Source organism: Trachurus trachurus (assembly GCF_905171665.1).
Source record: "Trachurus trachurus genome assembly, chromosome: 19".
Classification (NCBI taxonomy): Eukaryota; Metazoa; Chordata; class Actinopteri; order Carangiformes; family Carangidae; genus Trachurus; species Trachurus trachurus.
In genome coordinates this window covers 20,619,909-20,641,646 of record NC_139913.1, presented here as the reverse complement: position 1 = coordinate 20,641,646, position 21,738 = coordinate 20,619,909, and the positions used below count along the sequence as shown (strand labels likewise).

The 21,738-nt window shown below is 41.7% G+C and overlaps 1 protein-coding gene across 1 annotated transcript; it reads left to right on the top strand.

Annotated features, from left to right (window-relative positions):
* Positions 1–3,867: 3,867 nt before the first annotated feature.
* Positions 3,868–21,479, top strand: ace (angiotensin I converting enzyme (peptidyl-dipeptidase A) 1; the record flags this gene model as incomplete). Its single annotated transcript, XM_083993803.1, has 25 exons — positions 3,868–4,260; positions 7,332–7,502; positions 7,588–7,675; positions 8,518–8,661; positions 8,781–8,972; positions 9,734–9,831; positions 10,016–10,185; positions 10,283–10,506; positions 10,605–10,749; positions 11,398–11,496; positions 12,636–12,758; positions 12,848–13,053; positions 13,370–13,506; positions 13,837–13,995; positions 15,064–15,157; positions 15,378–15,521; positions 16,053–16,244; positions 16,705–16,802; positions 17,253–17,422; positions 18,181–18,404; positions 18,497–18,641; positions 18,784–18,882; positions 19,171–19,293; positions 19,769–19,953; positions 21,286–21,479. Exons 1-25 carry the CDS (start codon positions 4,027–4,029, stop codon positions 21,477–21,479), a joined length of 3,858 nt encoding a protein of 1,285 aa, XP_083849929.1. The 5' UTR covers positions 3,868–4,026.
* Positions 21,480–21,738: the final 259 nt, after the last annotated feature.

Here is a 21,738-nt window from a genome sequence, read left to right as displayed (position 1 = left end):
TGCTTCACTCCCACATTAGGGATTTTGTAGCATGAATGTAGATTAAATTAGAACAACAGAGGGTGTGTGTGCATGGGAATCTGCACATGTCATCTCAACACCCAAGAGTACCAACAAACACACACAGACACATTCACATGCCACCTCGCAGCATCCAGGTCCAATGGTGTGCAACATATGCCTGTTTGTATAGATTGGATGTTCTGGGCTATCACAGCCTCTCCACACTCCACAGACTTCCATTAAAAGAAAAGCCAAATTCAATTATTGTGCCAGAGACTGCAGGAAAACTACATTGTACAGGACACACACACACAATAGGACAGTGGTTAACACTCTGTGGACAGTCATACTTTGACGACTTCAGACTCAATTCCAATTAGTCTTCAGGCACCAGCTGCCCTTCCCGTAAACTTTTACCAGTTAACACGTCATTGGATTTGAAAAGCAGAACAAAAACATGATGACGTATTTCTTCTCTTATTCTAGAGAAACTATTTTTGGAATTATATCTCCTTAGAAATTGTTGTTTTTCTGACTTCACCCTGACTTCACCCTGACTAAGTATCATGAGTGTGTGAAAAGTAAGTCACAGTGCTGCCTCCGCTCCTATCAGCCCAGTTAGGATCTACTCTGTCAATAAGTAAGCCGAACCCCCGCAGGTGGTTCACATGTTTGACATGTGCCTCACGTTTCCAGAGACACCCGCGAGTGTGTCTGCAGCAACACCTGTTATCTCGTCTTGCGATAGATGCTGTATGGCGTGATAGAAACGGAAGATGACTTGTGGTGGCCTGATTGAGGCAGCGCTCAGAACAGGGGGTCGTCCGCAGAACAGTGTGGACTGATTGATCCTGTGATCTAAATCTGAACTAACGGCGACCCTCGCTGTGAGGTGATAATGACTCTGTCTGCCTTGACCTGATGAAGACCACTCAGCTGAACAGACTGAGATTCAAAGGTTTCAGTGGTTTGTGCAGAGATCACATCACATGTTAATTCATTTATTGGACCAATCTTTCACAATCAGTGTGTTGTAGTGAATTATGACAGGGTCTCAGCTCAGCCTTGTATTAATCAAAATTATCTGTAGTTCATTTACCTCAAAAGTAAAATGTCAGCATTATTAAACTTACAGCTTTTATCTTGTACAGGTGGAAACTCCTTATCAGCAGAAACAACATTTTATCAGCATCAAAGTTGTTGTGTTTTTAATAGATTTCATTTCTGGTACCTTGTATGAGCGATAGGGAGTTGTCACATGGACAGGATGAACATAATAAAACAATAAGAACTAATTCACTGTAGTCATGTGAATATCAAAGTTGTTTTGATTGACTCGTGACTATCGCTTAACTCCAGAGATCCGTCTGCCAGATACTGGTGAGATCAACATGAACCTGGGAGATAGGAGCTGCAACTAATACAACACATCTAAACAGCAACACATTTCATTTCACACATTTCATTCGACACTCGGGTGTTGAATAAAAACAAACCAATAAGCAAAAAAAACAAATGATTTAAAGCAAACAACAGTGAAAAGTTCATTAGATTCATAAACATTTATGATCCTGCTCTTGTGCAATACAAGATCACTCATTTAAACATTAATACTTTTTACAGTATAATCTCATTTGCCTCGTTGAGACAGTAAAAGAGACGCTCCTAGTTGTGTTAACTGTGCAATAGTCCAAGAATAATAGAAATATTTCTTCTTAACTAATCATATGAGTGTGCTTGAATTTTGATACGTTAAAGTTTGTGCCTCAGATATGTTTTATTTATTTATCTTTGGTTAAGAGGAGGATTGTGGTCATGGGTCATAGGTCTACCTACCTACCTACCTACCTACCTACCTACCTACCTACCTACCTACCTACCTACCTACCTTTTTGGACTTGGAGGATGTGTTTCTTTTTGATATGCTTTTTTAAGAAGTAAGAAAGAAGGTACATATTATCTTGAAGTGGTTTATTGTTTAATCCTTGTGAAAAGTGTGAGTCCAGACATTTGACTACCAAGTCCACAGTCAGGGTCCAGGGTCAGGCCAATGATTAGCTGGTTGGTAGCAACAGGAGCAGCTGAAGAATTCTGGACAGCACGTGGCCATGGTATCATAAAACATTAAAAACAGGATTTTAGGGGATAATGTAACTGAAGTTAAGTTTTGTCTCGGGGAAGTGTTTTTGGAGCAACAATTTGTGCTCAGCCAGGAACATCTGGGACTAGACTCGACCTGGCGGACTGAACGCAGCATTTGTTGCAATGAATGAACTGGTGCAACGAACCAGGTGGCGTGGTTACAGGCAGCTCTGCAGCTCTGCAAACTTGAGGAAGATAAATGCAAAGTGGGTTTGAAGGCATCTGTCCGGTACATCTGGTGCTGTGCTGAATAACTGAGTGACGACTTCAAAAACCAAGAGCTATTTAAAGCTGTTACAGAGGTGGCTGGCGATGGTGAACCTCGTCATTAGGATTTGTAAATAATGTGTTTCCCACATTTAACAAATATTTATTTATAATAGAGATCTCCCTCAGGTGTTGGTAGAAAGCATCAGGTGACCAGGAACATGACTCCAGGCCTCTAAATGGACACAAAACCAGTTAAAACTGGTTTCATGATGTATTAAAATATGTGGGCTTTGCTGTATGTATAATCTATCTTGTGCAATACGGTATTTGATATTCCTTGTTTAAAAAATTTGCCTCTGTGTACTTGACCTCCTTTGAACTGCTCTGACATGATTCCAGGAGGATGACTTAACATAACAGCTCAATGCGGGATTAAGAGCAGCTCAGTAAACTTGGCTTATTTACGCAGCTATTACACAGTTCTCTCATGAGCATCTCAAGACAATGCTCACAATTCCTACCCCCCTGAAATGGAGGAAATGAACCCCTCTGTGGTTTATTTCTCCTCTGCTCCGTTAACCTCGCTGCACAATACACATTCAACAACAGACAAAGGCTGTACTATATCTATACTCGTTGTGCTACAGGCAACAAGAACAAGGCTGTAGTACAGTGGGATGAAACCCAGTCGATTCTGAATGGAGACAGCTTGTAAAATCCTTCCACTGCTTGACAGCTGTGTGTGTTTCCTGAGAAAGACATGTCAGCTGTCACTGCGGTTAACCCAAATTTTAAATGACATCCCTTGTAAAATGATTTTTTTTTTTTTTTGGTGAGGGGTAGGAGGGGTGGGGTGGGGTGGGGGGTTGTAGATTTTGACAGGCTAAATGTAATGTGGTGTGGGAATCAAGAAAATGCACTACTTCATTCTGTCATTCTGCTGGAAAGGTGAGCCCCCTTACTCTGTTTTGAGCGTCTCACAGACTTTTTCTCCTAATCTCTTACAGCCTTTCCAACCCTCACTCTTAATTCCCATCACCCCTCCTATTTTATTCCCCTATCCCCTCTCTCTTTCATTCCCTCCGTCTTTATAACCCCCCCTCCCTCTGTTGTCACCAAGCTGAAGGAGGGAACTGAGAGCAAAGTATGTGGAGTCCCTCCCCAGACACTCCAGTGCTGGTTATTGAGGAGCCGCCACTCTACAGTCAGGCGAACAGGCACGCAGGCACACCGAGCTGGTGTGTCATATATTATCTCTTATCTTTAACAGCTAATGAAACTTAGATCTGATCAAAGATACTGCCAGCCGTCCTAATCCTGGCAGGCTGCTAAACAGAGAGGGAGGGGAGGGAGAGAAGATAGGAGTAGTGAGGAAGGGAACTGAGGGGGGGAATTATGTCCAGTGCTGTAAAGTGGTAAGAGGGAAGGCTGCAGAGAAGTGTGGGCTGGGTTAAACTGGCACTTAAAAAGAAGCTCGCTTTGGCTTGTGTGTATTCCACCAGCAGCCAGGCTGGGAGACTAAGGAGGGAACAGTGAAGGAGTGGATGAGACAACAGCTCCAGGGGAAAGGTGTACTCTCACTTCACTGGAGAAAGTGTATTTTTAGCCGTTCCTCCTAACTCTTCCACATCCAGTTTCTCTCGTCCACTTTGCCTGTGGTTGGAGTGAGCCATGGGCACTGCTGTGGACAGGTTTCTGTGGTCTGCGCTGCTGCTGCTGCCAGTCTTTGGACTTTCTGTGGCTGTGCGAGAAGACTGGCTTCCAGGGGACTATCGCCCTACCCAGGAAGAGGCACTAAGGTTCCTCGATGACTACAACACCACTGCAGAGGAGGTGTTATTCCACAGCGTCTCTGCCAGCTGGGACTACAACACCAACTTAACAGACCACAACTCCCAGCGTCAGGTAGGACCGCTCCTTGAGCTTCCAGTTTGACATGTTGGCTGAACTTTTCTCTCATGCTGGTATGATTTCGAGGCCCATTTCGATCGGGTTCTTGCCAGCACTGGCACCTCGGCACCGCAAATGCATGCATGGTCAAGGGTTTCTGTGGAGCTGAGCCCTGCTTGATTTGGATATCACCCCTATTCATCTCTCTCCAGAATTACATGCTCAGCTTCCTCCCGGCGCAGCCAACTCAGCTTGTGTGTCACTGCAAATATAAAACAGATCTTAAAGCCTGCAGTGAGAACGCCTTCAAGTTTTGAATATATTTCCATGGGGTCTTTCAGGCTATAATGTTGGCTGTTTATTTGTCTAACTGTCTGTTTTATGACATTTTCTACTTCATACAGTTTCCCCAGATGGAAGCAACCGCTATATAGCATGCAGTTTTATACACACTAATAGTCTTTATGGTCCAATGTGGCAATGATTGCAGTCAATAAAATGCCTCTGTTTTGAAGGAATTTCAAAATGGAGCTTAGGGTAATGGCATATTGCAATGGCTTTAGAGTCTCATCCCTCCATATGCCCGAGGAACATTTGCATAAACAGTGAATATGAGGGTGAGAGTGGATACCGGCAATAAAACAGGGGTAAGGTGCAGCCAGGCAGGAGGCTGCAGGAGCCAATGAAACTATAGAGGTGTGAAAGAGTGTTTACTCGCCTTCAGGCACGGCAGTCAGCGCACTAATAGTAATGGAAATGTGTGAAACAGAACAAGCTCACTCAGACATACACAGACTCAGGAAAGCAAATTGTCAAATGGACATAGTCAGTGAGTGCGAAGCCTGGGATGTTTCTTCTCTCTGTGTGCTTGGACAGCTGTCACAGCAGGATTTCACTACACTGCCCAGGCTTTTTGAGAACTGGTCTCCTGATCTAGTGAACAGGTGTAACCACGCCAAGTGTCAGCAGGGTCAGGCTGCAGAATGTGTCCAGGACGTAAGCTGAAAGATGAGTAGGGCTGCAGTCGCCGTGTTCGAGCGTGATTTTTTTCTTTCTTCCCTGGACGGTTCAAAGATGGGATCAAAGTGAATCAGAGCACCGGGCTCCATCTGATCTGGCAGGCAGGGATGAGAGGAGGGGCGGGGGCGCACGGGAAGGGGCATGACCGTTCAGCCTGTCAGCAAAATTTTCTTACGTTGGCATTCCACTTATGCTGCGCCGTAAATTCATCATGGTTAGATTATTATTTTAATAAACTGGCACGCGCACACAAGAGCACACGCGTGCACACACACTTCACTCCCTCTTCAGCCATGCACCTTCAGACAGATCAAACAGAACGAGGATCAGATCACAGGCTTCTAATCATCCTGAATAAAACCTGATGAGAGTGGATATCAATTACCTCAGAAACTTCAGAGTAAAATACCAGCTGCCTTCAAGTGCCACAAGCTGACCCGAGGCTCAGTCTTTAATTTTACTGCTTTTCTATGTGACTTGAATGTGAAAGGACTTCATTTTGAAGTACGATAAATACATTTTCTCACTTAAAAACACTGTTTTCTTTTACAACTTTAATATTTCAGATGCAAATATTTCCAAAACCTTCTTTACATTAATACTATGGGAACAAAGGATTGGGAAGAAGACTACTTATAGACATAAGTTATGTTTTTACAGGTTTAATGAGAAAGAAGAACTGATAACGGACAAGTATACAGTTACATCACACATCGCAGCTTGTGTAACACAAAGACCTCAGCTAAAAGGCATTTCAGCCTTATCTATATTATTTGCTGACAGTGTGATTATCTGAGTGGATGGGTGGTTGTATTGGGGAAAAAAAGAAAAAAAAATGATTAGGAGAAGGACAGAGATTGAGAGGAAGCGCCCAAAGGTCAGAGTTAATACTTCAGCTGGCTGTCACCAGTTTTCCCTCCTCCAGCCTCTTATCTCAGCGAGGGCTGTGGGGGGGGAAGATGGAGAGGAAAGGCTTTGAGGAAAACATGAGTGGGTCTGAGCCACTGTTCTGACACTTCTATCAGGATGTGTGTTGAGAAACTGCCGTCACTGCTCCAGGTTACATCAACATTTGGGTGTGTTGCAGATACTTTCAGTTTTCTTTTCTAATTTTTCAAGTGTGACTAAGATCGCTGGCTTTACTGCAACATTACACACACTGAATGGTTGCAACGAGACAACAAACAAACCAGTTTCTGTCTTGAGGGAAATATAATGTTGTAGTGTTATGGGGCACATAATGCTGTGACAATATAACAGCAGTTCATCATATGGAATAGGAACAAATCAATGTTCAGTGTTCATGCGTTGTTCCACAGCAGCCTTGACTCCATCCATTCTGCCAGCGCTGTCATTATGTACTGAAAAGGCGTATGTCCATGACCTTCCAGGGGGCCATAAAGAAAAGCTCTAGAGATGCAGAGAGGCTGTGTATGAACATGTGAGCTTGAGTGAGAAAGGCAGTTTGTAAAAATACGATCCTTGAGCTTGGGTTATTTGGCTGTTCTGTCCTTGGCCCCAACAGACAGATATAGCACTTTATAGATCCCAGAAAGAAGACATGTTGGTGCAACTATTGGGGAACAATGAGTCACAACTTAAGACAGTAAGGGGGTTGAATAACAAGGTTCTGTGGGGCTGCATTGTTCATTGTCAAGAACACCAGATTGTTAAACAAGAAAAATGTAAGTATTGCACAATTCTGTCCGGCAATGAACTAAAGTCATCAGGAGTCTCAGGGCATCATGAAGGTCTCCAAGAAAGTTCATGGCAATTCATTAAATACAAACACAGATTTTCAACCTTATGATGCCACTGGATGAAAAAGCCATTGACATAAAATCCACCTTTTGAGAACCATGAAATTATGTACAAAAGTTCTAATCATCCAATACAGTACAGTATTTGTCAAGAAATTCAGATAAAACTCATCTCAGTGATGATGCTACATATTCATTAAAGCTTCTTAAATTTCAACTCTTTGTTTCTCCACTGTTATTGTCAAATTGGAGCAGTCCAGTATATTACTGTCACTCACTTCCTCCTCCTCCTCCTCTCACTTTTAGGTTAATGCATCCCTTGATGAGCAGGCATTCGCTGAAGCTTGGGGGAAAAAGGCCAAGAATGTCTTTACTGCCAGTCTTGAAACGTATCTCCCCGACCCCAGTGATAGAAAACTGATGGAGAAGATCCGGACACTGGGAGCTGCCAACCTACCACAGGCAGAAAGAGAGGAGGTGTGTTTCTGATTCATGTTTTCTAATGTGAGGTTTTCTTTTGAGCATCACAGAATGACTTCAAATCTCTTTTCCTCGCTCGCAGTATAACACCATCCTCAGCACCATGGACAATATTTACTCAACAGCCAAGGTGCATCCAGAGCCAAACATAAGCTGGAGCCTTGAACCTGGTGAGTAAATACAGTAGATTCTCTGTACTGTGTTATAGGGCTCAAAATGCATACACTTTATGATACAGATGTTTTAGTGTTCACTGAAAGAAAGAAGAACAGAGCACTGTTGAGGAATATGATCCAAACAACAACGTGAAAGGGGAAAGTCTAGGGACAAAAAACCCTTATAAGTGGTCAAGATCTTATCAGCTCTTGGAAAAGTAACAGGATGGGCAAAATGACTTCAGAGAGGTCTCCACAGGAAATGTTATGGATGTGCCCATGAGTGCTGAGTAGGAAGCTGTAGAAATATCATCGTTGGCTTTTAACACTGCATCTATGTATTGTGAACAGTGTTCCCTGTGCTTTGCCAGCGACAACTGCCAGAAATACTTGTTAGACATGTTTGCTACTGTAACACACACACAACCAAAACAATTATTTCTACTGAAAAATCACAGCACGTAAACATATACAATTATTAACCATTGTCTAGGTGCCGTCTCTATAATGACCGTTGGTTGCATAATCTTAGGAACACACTGGGACAGCATTACTCAAAGTATCTGGCACATCCTCTCACAAGAAAAGCACTGCTCGCATTAAAATAACAAACAGCAGTCTCTTTTTCCAACAGTCCAATTATCTAATGTGTTTCCAGCTCTCACCTTCACTTCCCTTCATAGAATTGGGGAGACAAACGTTGTTTTAACCTACAGTACATGAGTTGACTAATCTCTTGGATAATAAGTTTGTTTGGCCATAATTCAGCCGATCGAGCACAGAGTCATCTAAACATCAATGTGTCTTTATTCTTTTAGGGAAAAACTTGACACTTTTCTTTTTCTCCCAATTTGAAGAGCTCACAAAAATCATGGCCAAATCCAGGAGCTACAAGAAACTGCTGTATGCCTGGGAGGGCTGGCACAATCAATCAGGCGTGCCTCTCAAGGAGCACTACCCCAAGTTTGTGGAGCTCAGCAACAAGGCTTCTCAAGCTGATGGTAAGACATTTCCCCTGAGTTATGTCGTTAAGAATCAAATTTTGTAAATGGTTAATATAATTAGGATGATATGAAAAAGCCACAAAAAAAGAAACATTAACATTTTTCTTCCATTTTAGGATTTGCAGACACTGGAGCAGACTGGAGGTCTTGGTATGAGACCGAGACCTTCGAGGCTGATTTGGAAAAACTCTACCGGACTATTGAGCCCCTCTACCTGAACCTGCATGCGTTTGTGCGTCGCCAACTCTACAAACAATATGGTCCCAAGTACATAAACCTGAAAGGACCCATCCCTGCCCACCTGCTAGGTACATTGTTATGTTGCTCAACTACCCTAGGCTACCAGCTGACAAGAACCATGCATGGCAATGTAGAAATGATTAGGTGCTGTTTGAGAAAAAAGGTGGTTTTATATTTTATCGTATGTCTTTTATATTTTATCTTTTTGCAAAGGGTAGGGAAGAAATGTCCTTGTCAGAAACAACTGTTTGTTTGCCCATTTCACTGTCTATACTTCAGTTAAGGGGGTCAGTTTTACATTGTGTCACTGACTTAGATGTTTCTGTCCCCAGTATGTCACCAGTACATTTTTCACTGCAGAAGCCTGTGGTGTCAGAAAGTGAAAAAAAAGATATTTCCTCAGAGAGATTGTAAATAAAGACTTCATTAAGGAATTTGTTGGCCGCAGACCGTAACAAATCGAAACTCAGAACTGGATCCAGTAGTAGCAAGTTTTCTAAAAGGAAAGTAAAAAGAAGGATCCAAACTACACATTATTAACCTTGACAAGGATCTTGCCCTTTCAAAACTTCAAACATAAGTTGCAGACTTCCTCTACACACCAGTAATTGTCATACAGTCCCCAACACAAACAGCCATTATCACATAAAAGCCTCAAACATACCAGGGACAATAAAGGTCTTACACCATGTGGGGTTAGCATGCCATGTGCTTATCTCATTACCATGAATGAACATGCTGCATGTAGGCATTTCCTATAGCGCTCGATGTGTGGCGGGTCCCATTAGTCACAATTGTTACTTAAGTGTGTTTTCTTCCTCACACTCAGGAAATATGTGGGCCCAGACCTGGAACAACATCTACGGTATGATGATCCCATTTCCTAACAAACCCAACATAGATGTGTCTGCCGAAATGGTCAAACAAGTAAGTGTGTTGGAAAGATTTTGGGCCTTTGGGAAGGAATGGGCGGGAATACAGTGGGAAAATATGTTCTTCACGTCACCACTAATAAAAAATCTCATAAATCCACATCTTTCTTTGTTTTTGGATGATTAAGGTTTTGTCACTGAGGTCAACTATAAAACATGTGATTGTTTCCTCTTCATAGGGCTACAATGCCACACAGATGTTTCGTGAGGCTGAGAGTTTCTTCACCTCCCTGGGTTTAGAAGAGATGCCTCCAGAGTTCTGGAATGGATCCATGCTGGAGAAGCCCGAAGGCCGAGAGGTGGTGTGCCATGCTTCTGCCTGGGACTTTTACAACCGCAAAGACTTCAGGTAAAAATTAAATAAAGCAGAGTTAGTGCAAGTTATTTATTTATTTGGGTCCGGTTAAAATTACTAATCAGTTATATTGATGTTTTGTCTCCTGTAGGATCAAGCAGTGCACCACTGTGACCATGGAGCAGCTCTTCACTGTGCACCATGAGATGGGCCATGTCCAGTACTACCTGCAGTACAAGGACCAGCCTGTGGGCTACCGTCGTGGAGCCAACCCTGGTTTCCACGAGGCCATCGGTGATGTTTTGTCTCTGTCCGTTTCCACGCCCAAACATCTGCATACTATCGGCCTGCTGGATAGTATGACCTCTGATAACGGTAAAGAGACAGAGACGGAGATAAATACCCTCTCACACAACCTTTTCATGACTTCTCAGATGTTCATCATCAAAATGTTCTGCATCGTTTGCCTCCAGAAACTGATATCAACTACCTGTTGAAGATGGCACTGGAGAAGATCGCCTTCCTTCCTTTCGGCTACCTCATCGACCAGTGGAGGTGGGGTGTGTTCAGTGGACGCACTCCTCCAGAGAAGTACAACTCTGAGTGGTGGTACCTCAGGTAAGCTGAGCATACTCTGTACTTCAGAACCACTGCCATGTCTATCTAGCACTTTTGGAGCAACAATATCATTTCTTTGGAGCCATGTTTATGCCAAACTAATGCATTTAAGTCCAGTATTCACCCTCGGTTTTGGTCTCCACCATCTGAGTCTGTAGCTCATACTGTACATGCTCCACCATATTCACCAGCTAGTTGCTACTATGTCTGCCTTTTGGTGCTTCTTTCTTTCTTTCTTTCTTTCTTTCTTTCTTTCTTTCTTTCTTTCTTTCTTTCTTTCTTTCTTTCTTTCTTTCTTTCTTTCTTTCTTTTATTTTGCTGAAAACAGCTCACTTTAAACTGACTACAAGGCTCTGCTGATAACAAAATGATACTGACTGATATTTCATAACACTTTCATAGCTTTTTGTGTCCCTGCCTCAAAACATTAACTACTCTTACAGTAGAAAACTGTGGAAGTATTGGCTAGAATTCAGACTGTGTGAGTGTTTTGTGTGATGGAAAAAGAGCATGCATACCCAGCTGACACTTAAACTTAGCAAATAAGACAAAAAGGCATTTAAAGGCTGAGTAGCTTTCCAGAACTTATGTCTATATAACCACATGCTAGCGTGTTCTAAACCCATGTCTCTTATTTCTTTATTAAAGGACAAAATATCAAGGCATCTGCCCACCCACCAGACGTACAGAGGAACACTTTGATCCTGGGGCAAAATACCACATCCCTGGAAACACGCCATACATTAGGTACCATCACCCACACCACTGTGTAAATGAAGGGATGAAGTCAGTCGGCTTTGGCTTTTGATATTTTGGTGTCATATATTTGTGTTTTCCTTGCTGTCTGATTAACGCTGCAGACCTGTCACAAAGTGTGGGAGAGCAGAGGATCAAAGGCAAATTGTTACGGCTTTGAAAATTCAATATCCATGAAATTAAGCCAATGCCTCTTTAGTATATTGTGTGTGTGTGTGTGTGTGTGTGTGTGTGTGTGTGTGTGTGTGTGTGTGTGTGTGTGTGTGTGCGTGTATGCAAAAATAATAGTAAAGTGAATTAACCCCCTTATTGTAAAAGCAGTCTACATACATATACACATACATGTTGTTGGTAGAGCTTAATTCCTCCATCACTGATCCAGGGAATGAAAAAAACTCATAGATGCAAACTTTAAATCACCTGTAAAACCCAAACAAATGAATGCGTCTTTTACAAGAAAAAAAAGGGACAGAAAATCAAGGTCTGTTTTTTTGTTTTTTTGTTTTTTTTTGCCTATTTTTGTTTTATGGGCTTCATCCCTACAAAGGTCTTTATCAGTTGACATACTGTTATGTATATAGCCAACCAAGGTTGTGCACCTAAATCTGAATATGACTAGGACTTGGTAAAAACTTTTACAAATGACAATTTTATTAGGAAAAACACAAAATTATGAAAACATGAAACATCTCATTGTGAGGCTACCATGCAAGAAAAGCCAGTGAGCAGGGGATTAATGTACTGTGTGCTGTCATTTGGACTGAATTCCTAGGATTTGATTGTAATTTGAAATGAAATACAGAGACTCTACAATGGCAGGAAGCTTGTTGCAGAGGCAGGGAGGGGGATTTATAAGACAAGCATCTTACCCCTTTTTCTTAAACTGTGGGGGAGGACAGTTGGCTTACGGACACATTCTTATAATATACTTTGGCATTTTAGTATGTCTGGTCATTTTATTGAAGCAGCCTAAATGTAATTAATTTTTACCCCCAAAAATGTTTAAGTATATCTATATAATAAATATATTCTTATTTGTACTTTTAATGAAATAAAAGTAATATTATAAGTAAAGTATTCTAATATATGTGGTGCACTAATGAGATGATCATTTTTCCTCTGTACTGTAGGTATTTTGTCAGCTTCATCCTGCAGTTCCAGTTTCATGAAAAACTCTGCGAAGCAGCCAACCAGACCGGTCCTCTGCACACATGTGACATCTACAAGTCTGCAGAGGCAGGCGCCATCATGAAGTATGTCTTATACTCAGATATCCTTTGTAACCGGTGATGGTTTATGAAAGCACTGAAGGTGTAACACAGTTTCCTTCTACCACCTCAAGGAAAGTTCTTCAAGCGGGCTCTTCCAAACCTTGGCCCGTCGTGCTCCAGGAGGCAATAGGCACCGACAGGATGGATGCGAGCGCGTTGATGAAATACTTTCAGCCTGTCATTGACTGGCTGGAAAAGCAGAATGTAGGAGAGACCTTGGGGTGGCCTGAATTTGACTGGGTACCACCTATCCCTGAGGGCTACCCTGAGGATATTGGTAAGAGAGGGGGAACAGAATTAGGGTTATTGTTAGACAAATAGTAGAATATAAAGCTGAGATACATTAATAGAAGAAATCAGAAGCTGGCAAAGAAATATATTTTTCTCCAAGATGTCTGTTCTAAGATTTCCCCTGCAATGTACAGTATATGAACAGAAAAATCATTTAATGTAATCACACACAATCACATACTATAATCATAATTCACATATAATAATGTAGCTAAAATGTGAATATTTCTCAGACTTATTTACATGACTCGTTATTTACACCCTGTGATTGAGCTTATAATGTCTCCTCCTTGTTTAACCAGGTAAGAATACAGATGAGCTCGATGCAAAGAAGTTTCTGGATCAGTACAACAGCACGGCTGAGGTGGTGTGGAACGCCTACACTGAGGCCTCCTGGAAGTACAACACTGACATCAATGAGGCCAATAAGCAGGCAATGGTGAGACCCTCTGACTGACCGACTCCACTGAGATCACCTTAACATTGCTCGAGCATCACCTGTCATCAATTAAATGTGAAGGGCTGTTGCTTATGTTGATATGTTTGCATTGAATGAGAAAATCAATCAAATAAAAATGTGTTAATTACTGTATTGATTGAGTCAGTGAGTCACTAATCAACCCATGTACAGTATGCATGTTTCTACCGATTTTCCTCATAATTATTCCACATATTTAACCTGTCCATCCATCCATCTGATCACTCTGCTTCCATTGATGCATAATGTAAAAATAGAAAAAAAAATAAAGTTTCCATTATTCCTCTTCAGCTTCAGAAAAACTTGGAGATGTCAGCCCACACCTTGAGTTATGGAGAGAAGGCCCGCCAGTACGATACTGCTGACTTCCAGGACCCAGCGGTCAAACGCATCATGAAAAAACTCAGCGACATTGAGCGGGCTGCACTGTCCAAGGCAGAACTGGAAGAGGTGTGGAGGAAATGTTTTTATTTCATAAATCTCTATTCAAGACTCAACTACTCTGGGAACAGGAATAGTTGTAGTTGTTTTTCCAACACCACGATAAAGAGAAAACCACAAGCTTTTCCCATAACAAACAATCAAAGTAGAGAGATGCAGGAACTAATAGACATAAGTAATAATAGCTTATTTGAGGGAAATTTGTGGCATTTGCTCGTGCTGATAGACATCTGTCCGGCTCAAGCTAGCATGTAGAATCTAGCTGGGGAGAAAAATAGTGGTTAGCAGTTGTGCAATATCCCAGGATACACAAAGTTAGATCTTGCAGGTACAGTATAGTCAGAAATGAACTTACTGTGTCTCAAACCATCAACATGCAACATGGCCAAGCTTTTCTCACACTTACAACAATGGTATGTGTGAAATCCCTGCTGTTTGGCATCAAAGTACAACTGAGGCCGGATGTATGTCAGGTCAGTCTTATGCAACAAATTTATGATAATAGATACCTGCTGTGTGAACAGGAAAAACTTCACTCATGCATTTTAAGGTTAACATTAATGATTAATTTTCCCTCTCACCTCTCATTCCTATCAAATGAGAGCAGGCTTCACTGAAAAAACTTTTTTACTACTCGTATACAGTGTCAGTAGGCCACAAGATGGATGAATACATTGGTGTTGTTTTTGAACCTCAGCTACTTGAGAGGAGCAACTTAGTAAAAGTCAGCTGGTGTGAATTTATTCTATGTGTGTGTGTGTGTGTTGTGCTTTTTGTAAAGTGAAATGTTGTAGTTAAGTGGACAGTTCCAGGAGCTGTGCAGAAGGGAATACAGAACAATATAACACAAAGCAGTGACGTAGATGTCAAAGAAGTATGAGCAAACTCATACACTGCACTTAATAACCAGTCGAGATGTGCAAAATCCAGACACTGTCAATGTACGAACTGACAACCTGTTTTTCAGCTGTTCCTCTCACGTGTCTGAGAAACTCTAGAGCAAGAATCTGTATGACAAAACACACAACTTCTGGTGGTTTCATTGTAGTTTAATCCATGGTGTCCTGACCTTTTCAGTACAACAATCTCCTGTCCAACATGGAGACTAAGTACAGCGTGGCTGAGGTCTGCAGAGAAGATGAAACCAAAAAATGCCACCCACTGGATCCAGGTAAAATTATGGGATATTGTAATTCAATATACAGATTATATCAACTAATTGACTATTAAATTGATCAATTATTAATGAAATTACATACATAGCATGAAATAATATAATAACTGTAATAGGTGCAACAATTGCTCTAAGTATTTCACAAGGCGTCAGAAATCAGATAAAAGACAGTGTGCAGAAGGTGAGTTGGATGCTAAATGAATGTTCTGTGTTTCAGATCTCCAGAAGATCATGGCCGAGTCCAGGGATTATGATGAATTGTTATTTGCCTGGAAGGGATGGAGAGATGCTGCTGGAAAAGTACTTCGTCAGGATTACAAGAGATATGTTGAACTGGCAAACAAAGCAGCCACACTCAACGGTATGACCTTAAATGGATCTCAGTCAGGCTGGGAGGGCAGTGAAGAGCAGGTTTAATCATAGTTTTAATCTAATTTCTCAGAATCGGAGCCGCTCTGAAGGCAAAGATAATTTGATTGGTCATTTTGGACCTGAGCCACTTTTGACACAGTCCCATCTGTACTTACTAACAATGGCAAGTGGTTGATTTAGATTGTTTTAGCCACAGAGATGACATTTTGCCTATAACTACTATAGTTATATCATGTTTGTCTGGACTGTTTGAGAGCAAAAAATGGCTGATCTTGTCATTGTTGCCCACTATTTCCAATGTTTCAGGTATACAAGGCAAGGCATCACACTTTAAAACTGATTACAACTAACCCTTCTCAGCTGACATTAGCCATATTAGTGATATTTAGCTGTATTTACAAATTATACTATAGTTTTTATGTTTAAATGAATTGCTGAATGAGCTTCATTTAAACATTTGCTTAAAAGTCTCCTGCATTCCAACTTTTTTATTTACATGTATCCCTGCTACTCTCTATAGGACACTCTGACAATGGGGCTTTCTGGCGCTCCCTGTATGAAACCCCCACTTTTGAAGAAGACCTGGAGAGACTGTGGAAGGAGCTGGAGCCGCTCTATCAGAACGTGCATGCCTATGTTCGCAGAGCTTTGTACAAGAAGTACGGTTCCAAGCACATCAACCTGAAGGGACCAATTCCTGCTCATTTGCTTGGTAAATAACAAGCCTCTTCTCCTTTGCAACCTTTTCTTTGGAAAAGGTGTAGATTTTTGGGTTGAATTTCATAAAACTGCTTTTTTTTGTACAATATTAGGGCTTTATTCTTCAGAAATGTGTTTGGTCATACCACATTTTCAGGACTTGAAGGTCACTTCACTTTCACTATGGAATTCAAACGATTCAAACTCTATAGCCTGAACTCTTCTTTTATGCGGGAGCATACCCCATTGATATTCTGTCTTCGGCTGATGCATCTGGGTTTAGACAGGATTTAATTTGCTTTCAGAGGCGTCAAGCGTAAGATTGTGTGTGACAGCTCCACACGGTTAGAGATTGGACTGACTCACTGTCGCAAATCCCTCTTGGTTAAACACTGGCACAGCTGAGGATGACTTGCCCCATTACTTCTCGACGTAGAAAGATGAAATATGAATGCTGTCCTCTGTCGTTTCAGGCAACATGTGGGCTCAGACATGGTCTGGCATAATGGATTTGGTCATTCCCTTCCCACATGCAACGCAGGTTGACGCCACGCCAGCCATGGTGGCAAAGGTGAATGAACACACAAACCAGCTGTTGCATCTGCACTCATGAATACACAAACACACAGACAAACAACATACACTCGTACTTCATACACAACTCGCACTGCAGCTGTTAGGTCCAAAATAATTTACTTTCAGTGAAAATAAGATTCAGCCAAAGTGGAGGCTCAAAAGGAATATAAACAGGATAAAGGATGATGATAAACACACATTTTAAATAGCACTAAATGAAAACGGCAAAAAGCAGCAGTAACCCATTCCAACATGAAGTCTACATAATAGATGTGGATATTATACATATCCTATCCAGTGGGAACAGCATGTTACACCCTGTCCTTTTAGACATAACCTATCATTTGTTTACTCACCGTGCAGTCATCTACTTTCTAGAGGTGTCTCTTGCCTTTTCCATGTGTTTAATATCTCACTGTCTGACAAACTGTTTCCCCCCGCACAGAAATGGAACGCCACGGTAATGTTCCAGGAGTCAGACAGGTTTTTCACCTCGCTCGGTTTGTTGCCAATGCCAGAGGAGTTCTGGTCCAAGTCCATGTTAGAGAAGCCTGATGGACGTCAGGTGGTGTGCCATGCCTCAGCATGGGACTTCTACAACCGAAAAGACTTCAGGTGAATCCTCAGTTTTTTCATCTATTCTTTTTACTGAAAATTAACTGGTTGGTGAGCTATCATCCATTCTCTGACAGGCATTTGAATAGGCTATATGCCGCTGGCTGAAATCCAGGAAGTAGTGGTACTTCCTGGTTGGTACTACCTGAATTTCAGCCAGCTCCTTTATTTCCTGTTGTACATGTTTGGCCAAACTGATTAATCCCGGTGTGTCTGACCTCAAAACAATAATCAGACACACCTGGCTGGCTGAAATTCAGAAAGTACCAACCAGGAAGTGCCACTACTTCCTGGATTTCAGCCAGCGGCATATAGCCTATTGGTGAATAATGAATTAATTATTTAAAGCAGAAGTAAGCGGAATGTTTGTGTTAATATAAGTCTTAAATAGTTATATCTTCCGACAGCAATCACTTATATAGGGTTATATAGGGTTGAAACGCGGGTCTGTCAGTCACTCTGCTCTGCTGTAAGCCGAGGAGAAAACTTTCCTTGTATCCTACAAGCTTTATCCAATGAGGAGAGAGAACGGCATAAAGGGGCGGTCCTCTCTGTGTGTGCAGCCAAGGGATGCATGTGAATGTGGTGATGTAGGGACGAGGGCGGGGACTGCTACTGTAACTCCATCGGCTGACAAGAAGTTAGCCAAAACCACCGGATCGCTTACTTCTGCTTTAATTTTCAGTATTTAATGTAGTGTAATGGGGACAGGGAGGTGTAAGATGTTGCTGTAACTGTTCCCTTGTTTTCATCTCCAGGATCAAACAGTGCACCGTTGTGACTATGGATGACCTGATCACCGTGCACCACGAGATGGGCCACGTCCAGTACTTCCTGCAGTACAAAGATCAGCCTGTGTCGTTCCGTGACGGAGCCAACCCTGGATTCCACGAGGCCATCGGTGATGTCCTTGCTCTTTCTGTGGCCACACCCAAACATCTGCACAGCATAGGCCTCTTGGACAAAGTTGAGAGCAACCATGGTGGGTGACGCTGACCATGACTTTATTACATAGTTCTATAGTAACGTTATAAGACGTCTCATGGTTGAATTGTTTTGATTCCCTTCCTCCAGAGAGTGATATCAACTTCCTGATGAGCATGGCTCTCGACAAGATTGCCTTCCTACCTTTTGGCTATCTGATGGACCAGTGGAGATGGAAGGTCTTCGATGGACGCATCCCATCATCTGAGTACAATAAAGAGTGGTGGAACATGAGGTAGAGTTCATTGGCACTTGTAATTACATAATAACCATGTATGTGGGAAGTTAATGAGTAAGCACTGATTGTCTTATAAACGTTTTATTTGTAAATGATTTACTGCAATATCAAATAAACTCTCCTTTTCTTTGCATCGTAGAATGAAGTACCAGGGGCTGTGTCCACCTGTAGCCCGCAATGAGGATGACTTTGACCCCGGTGCAAAGTTCCACATCCCTGCTAATGTGCCCTATGTCAGGTAAATATTCCTGATTCTGCAGAACAAACAAGGAACCTGATAGTCAAACACAGATACAGACTGATAACTTGTCACTCAGACACTCTAAACAACCATGGGTAGATAAGATGAATATGTAGAGGAACATAATGGGCATTTAGTCACATGGCTAAAATAAATAATCAATCGCCATTACAAGCAAATCTTAAAATAGCTATCAGCTTGTTCTTATCTTGCAATGTGTTTCTCTGTTATCTGTCGGCACGGAAGCTAATTGATGACAGTACCTCTTTGTTGATCTTCAATCAGGTACTTTGTCAGCTTCATCATCCAGTTTCAGTTCCACAAGGCTCTGTGCAGCGCTGCTAAGCATGATGGGCCTCTCCATACGTGCGACATCTACAAATCAAAAGATGCTGGGAAGCTGCTGGGGTAAGCACACACACACACACACACATACACATACACATACACATACACATACACATACACATACACATACACATACACACACACACACACATACACACACATACACATACACATACACATACACACACACACACACACACACCCCAACCCAAACACTAATACGACAGAAAACATCTTTTAAATAACAATCATAACTCATGTTGCCTTAATGACATGAAAACCTTGTGACAACCAAAACTTATTAGGAAATACATATTGGAACTGACCAAGATACAGTTACATTTAGTTTTTTCTTTGCTCAATAAAGAACAGACATGGTTGTAACAGTGACAGCTATAAGATTATAGTGTCTGTAAGTGCAGGGAATAGGTGAAAACATGTTTCACAGCATATGTGTAATTATCTCTACATGACACTCTCGCCACTGATCCTGGTCTCCCCTGACCTCCTCTCTGACCTGTCATGTTGTCCACAGAGACATGATGAAGCTGGGCTTCAGTAAACCCTGGCCTGAGGCCATGGCCATGATGACCGGTGAGCGCAAAATGAGTGCCCAGCCACTCATGCAGTACTTCCAACCCCTCATTAAGTGGCTCGAGGAGGAGAACAAAAAGAACAACGATATTCCCGGGTGGCCTGAGTACGACTGGAAACCTTCAAGTAAGTCCAGCACATTCAACACATTAACATAGAAACATGTAGGCAAGACTATTCACTGGGGATTTGTGTTAAATACATTTTCCAATCTCCAAGCCAAATGTTTTTTTGAGCTCCTTCCAGGAAAGAAAATGCGCATTAGCTTCTCACAGAGGCATTCATTTTGTTTTTCTCCTCCGCTGCGTCTTACGGTGGAATCAATCTGCTGCTCCTCTTGTTTTACTGATGAGATCCCGCTGAAAGGATGTATACACATTAGATTGATGAGAGTCTTAGCGAGAGAGTGAAAGGAAGAGATAGTGGGAAAAAGAGAATCCAGCTGTTGTCAGAGAGATCAAGACAGAAATACAGACTTTAGATGTTAAAATTAATAAAGAAGTGCAGAAATAACATAAGGGAGATACAAGAAAGGGGCAAGTTACCCAGCCTTTATTATTTGGTATTAATACTAGCACAGAAACTTAGAGATATTTTGCTAAGATTATCTTGAGGCAGATTTTTTCAGTCACATATTTAGAGATTAGAAATGTATACATGCTGATGTTTGGCATCTCTAGATATGAAGAGTATTAATTATGTGCATTTATCAGGCAACAATCATTCCGTCTTTTGATATTTAGCTGCTGTTAATTAAAGCTGCTCAGAAATACAGAAGTCACACCAGTCTAAGTGCCAATGTATGTCCTCTGTCCTCTGTCCTCCTGGAACTTTGAAGAAAAAGTGGGGACAAAATGAGAGAAAAAAAGGAAAAAAAAACGGTTGTGTGATGCAGATGCCAGAAGAAAAGATCAGAGAAAGTTTGTTTTTCATTGTGGGTTCTTTGGTGTTGAATATTTGGATTATAAACTTGGGTTTTACTGAAATGATTTACATGTTGGTTTCTGGTGCATTGAAGCTTACGTCATTGTCATGTAAAACAAAGCAAAAGAGAGAGAGAGAGAGAAGAAAAGGAAAGGAAATAAGCTACAGACTGAATTTTGTGTCATATACAGCTACGTTCAGTACTCAGGACTTGTTTATCTGACCGGTGGTGGAGTTCAAAGTACTCACACACATTCATGAGAAAATGTAATACTCATTGCCTGCAGGTGGCGCAAGTGTAAGATATGAAATTGCAGCAGCAGTTTTTTTTCTTTCAGAATAGGTGATGCGATATCAAAATGATCTTCTTCTGTATACCTTGTGGATAGATGTGGCTTTTACTTCATTAAGCTAAGAAATGCCCAAACAGCCCCCCCTTGTGGAGAATCATCAGCTTGCTAATTATGAACGAGTGAGTTTCTCAGGTGAAAAGACGTAATGATTTACTCTTAATTTTATGTTTGGTTCCAGCAGGTGCAGTTAAAGCTAACACGGTGGACTTCCTGGGTATGAGTGTGGACGGTGCAGCTGCGGCAGCTGGCCAGTGGGTCCTGTTGGTCCTTGGCCTGGTCCTCCTGCTCGCCACCATCATAATGGCCTACAAGTACAGGAAGTCAAGAAAGCCTCATAAGTCCTTATCCACCATGGAGCTCAAGCAGAAGGACTAGATGTCAGTGTGAAGGCTGAAGGGCTGAAGGAAGGCCTGACCTACTGTAGCAAACACAGTACCAACCTCAATGTGAACATCAGTGTTTTTGTGTACTGTACAGCACATCTGATCAAATTAGCTTTTATTTTTGGTCTGCCTCCCCATCTAGTCTTGTATATTTGTTGTATACATTTGGAGTCAAATTATTATTATTATTTTTTGCCTATGTTTAAGGACATTACTATTTTGTAAATTATTTGTAATATTTGAATGTTTAG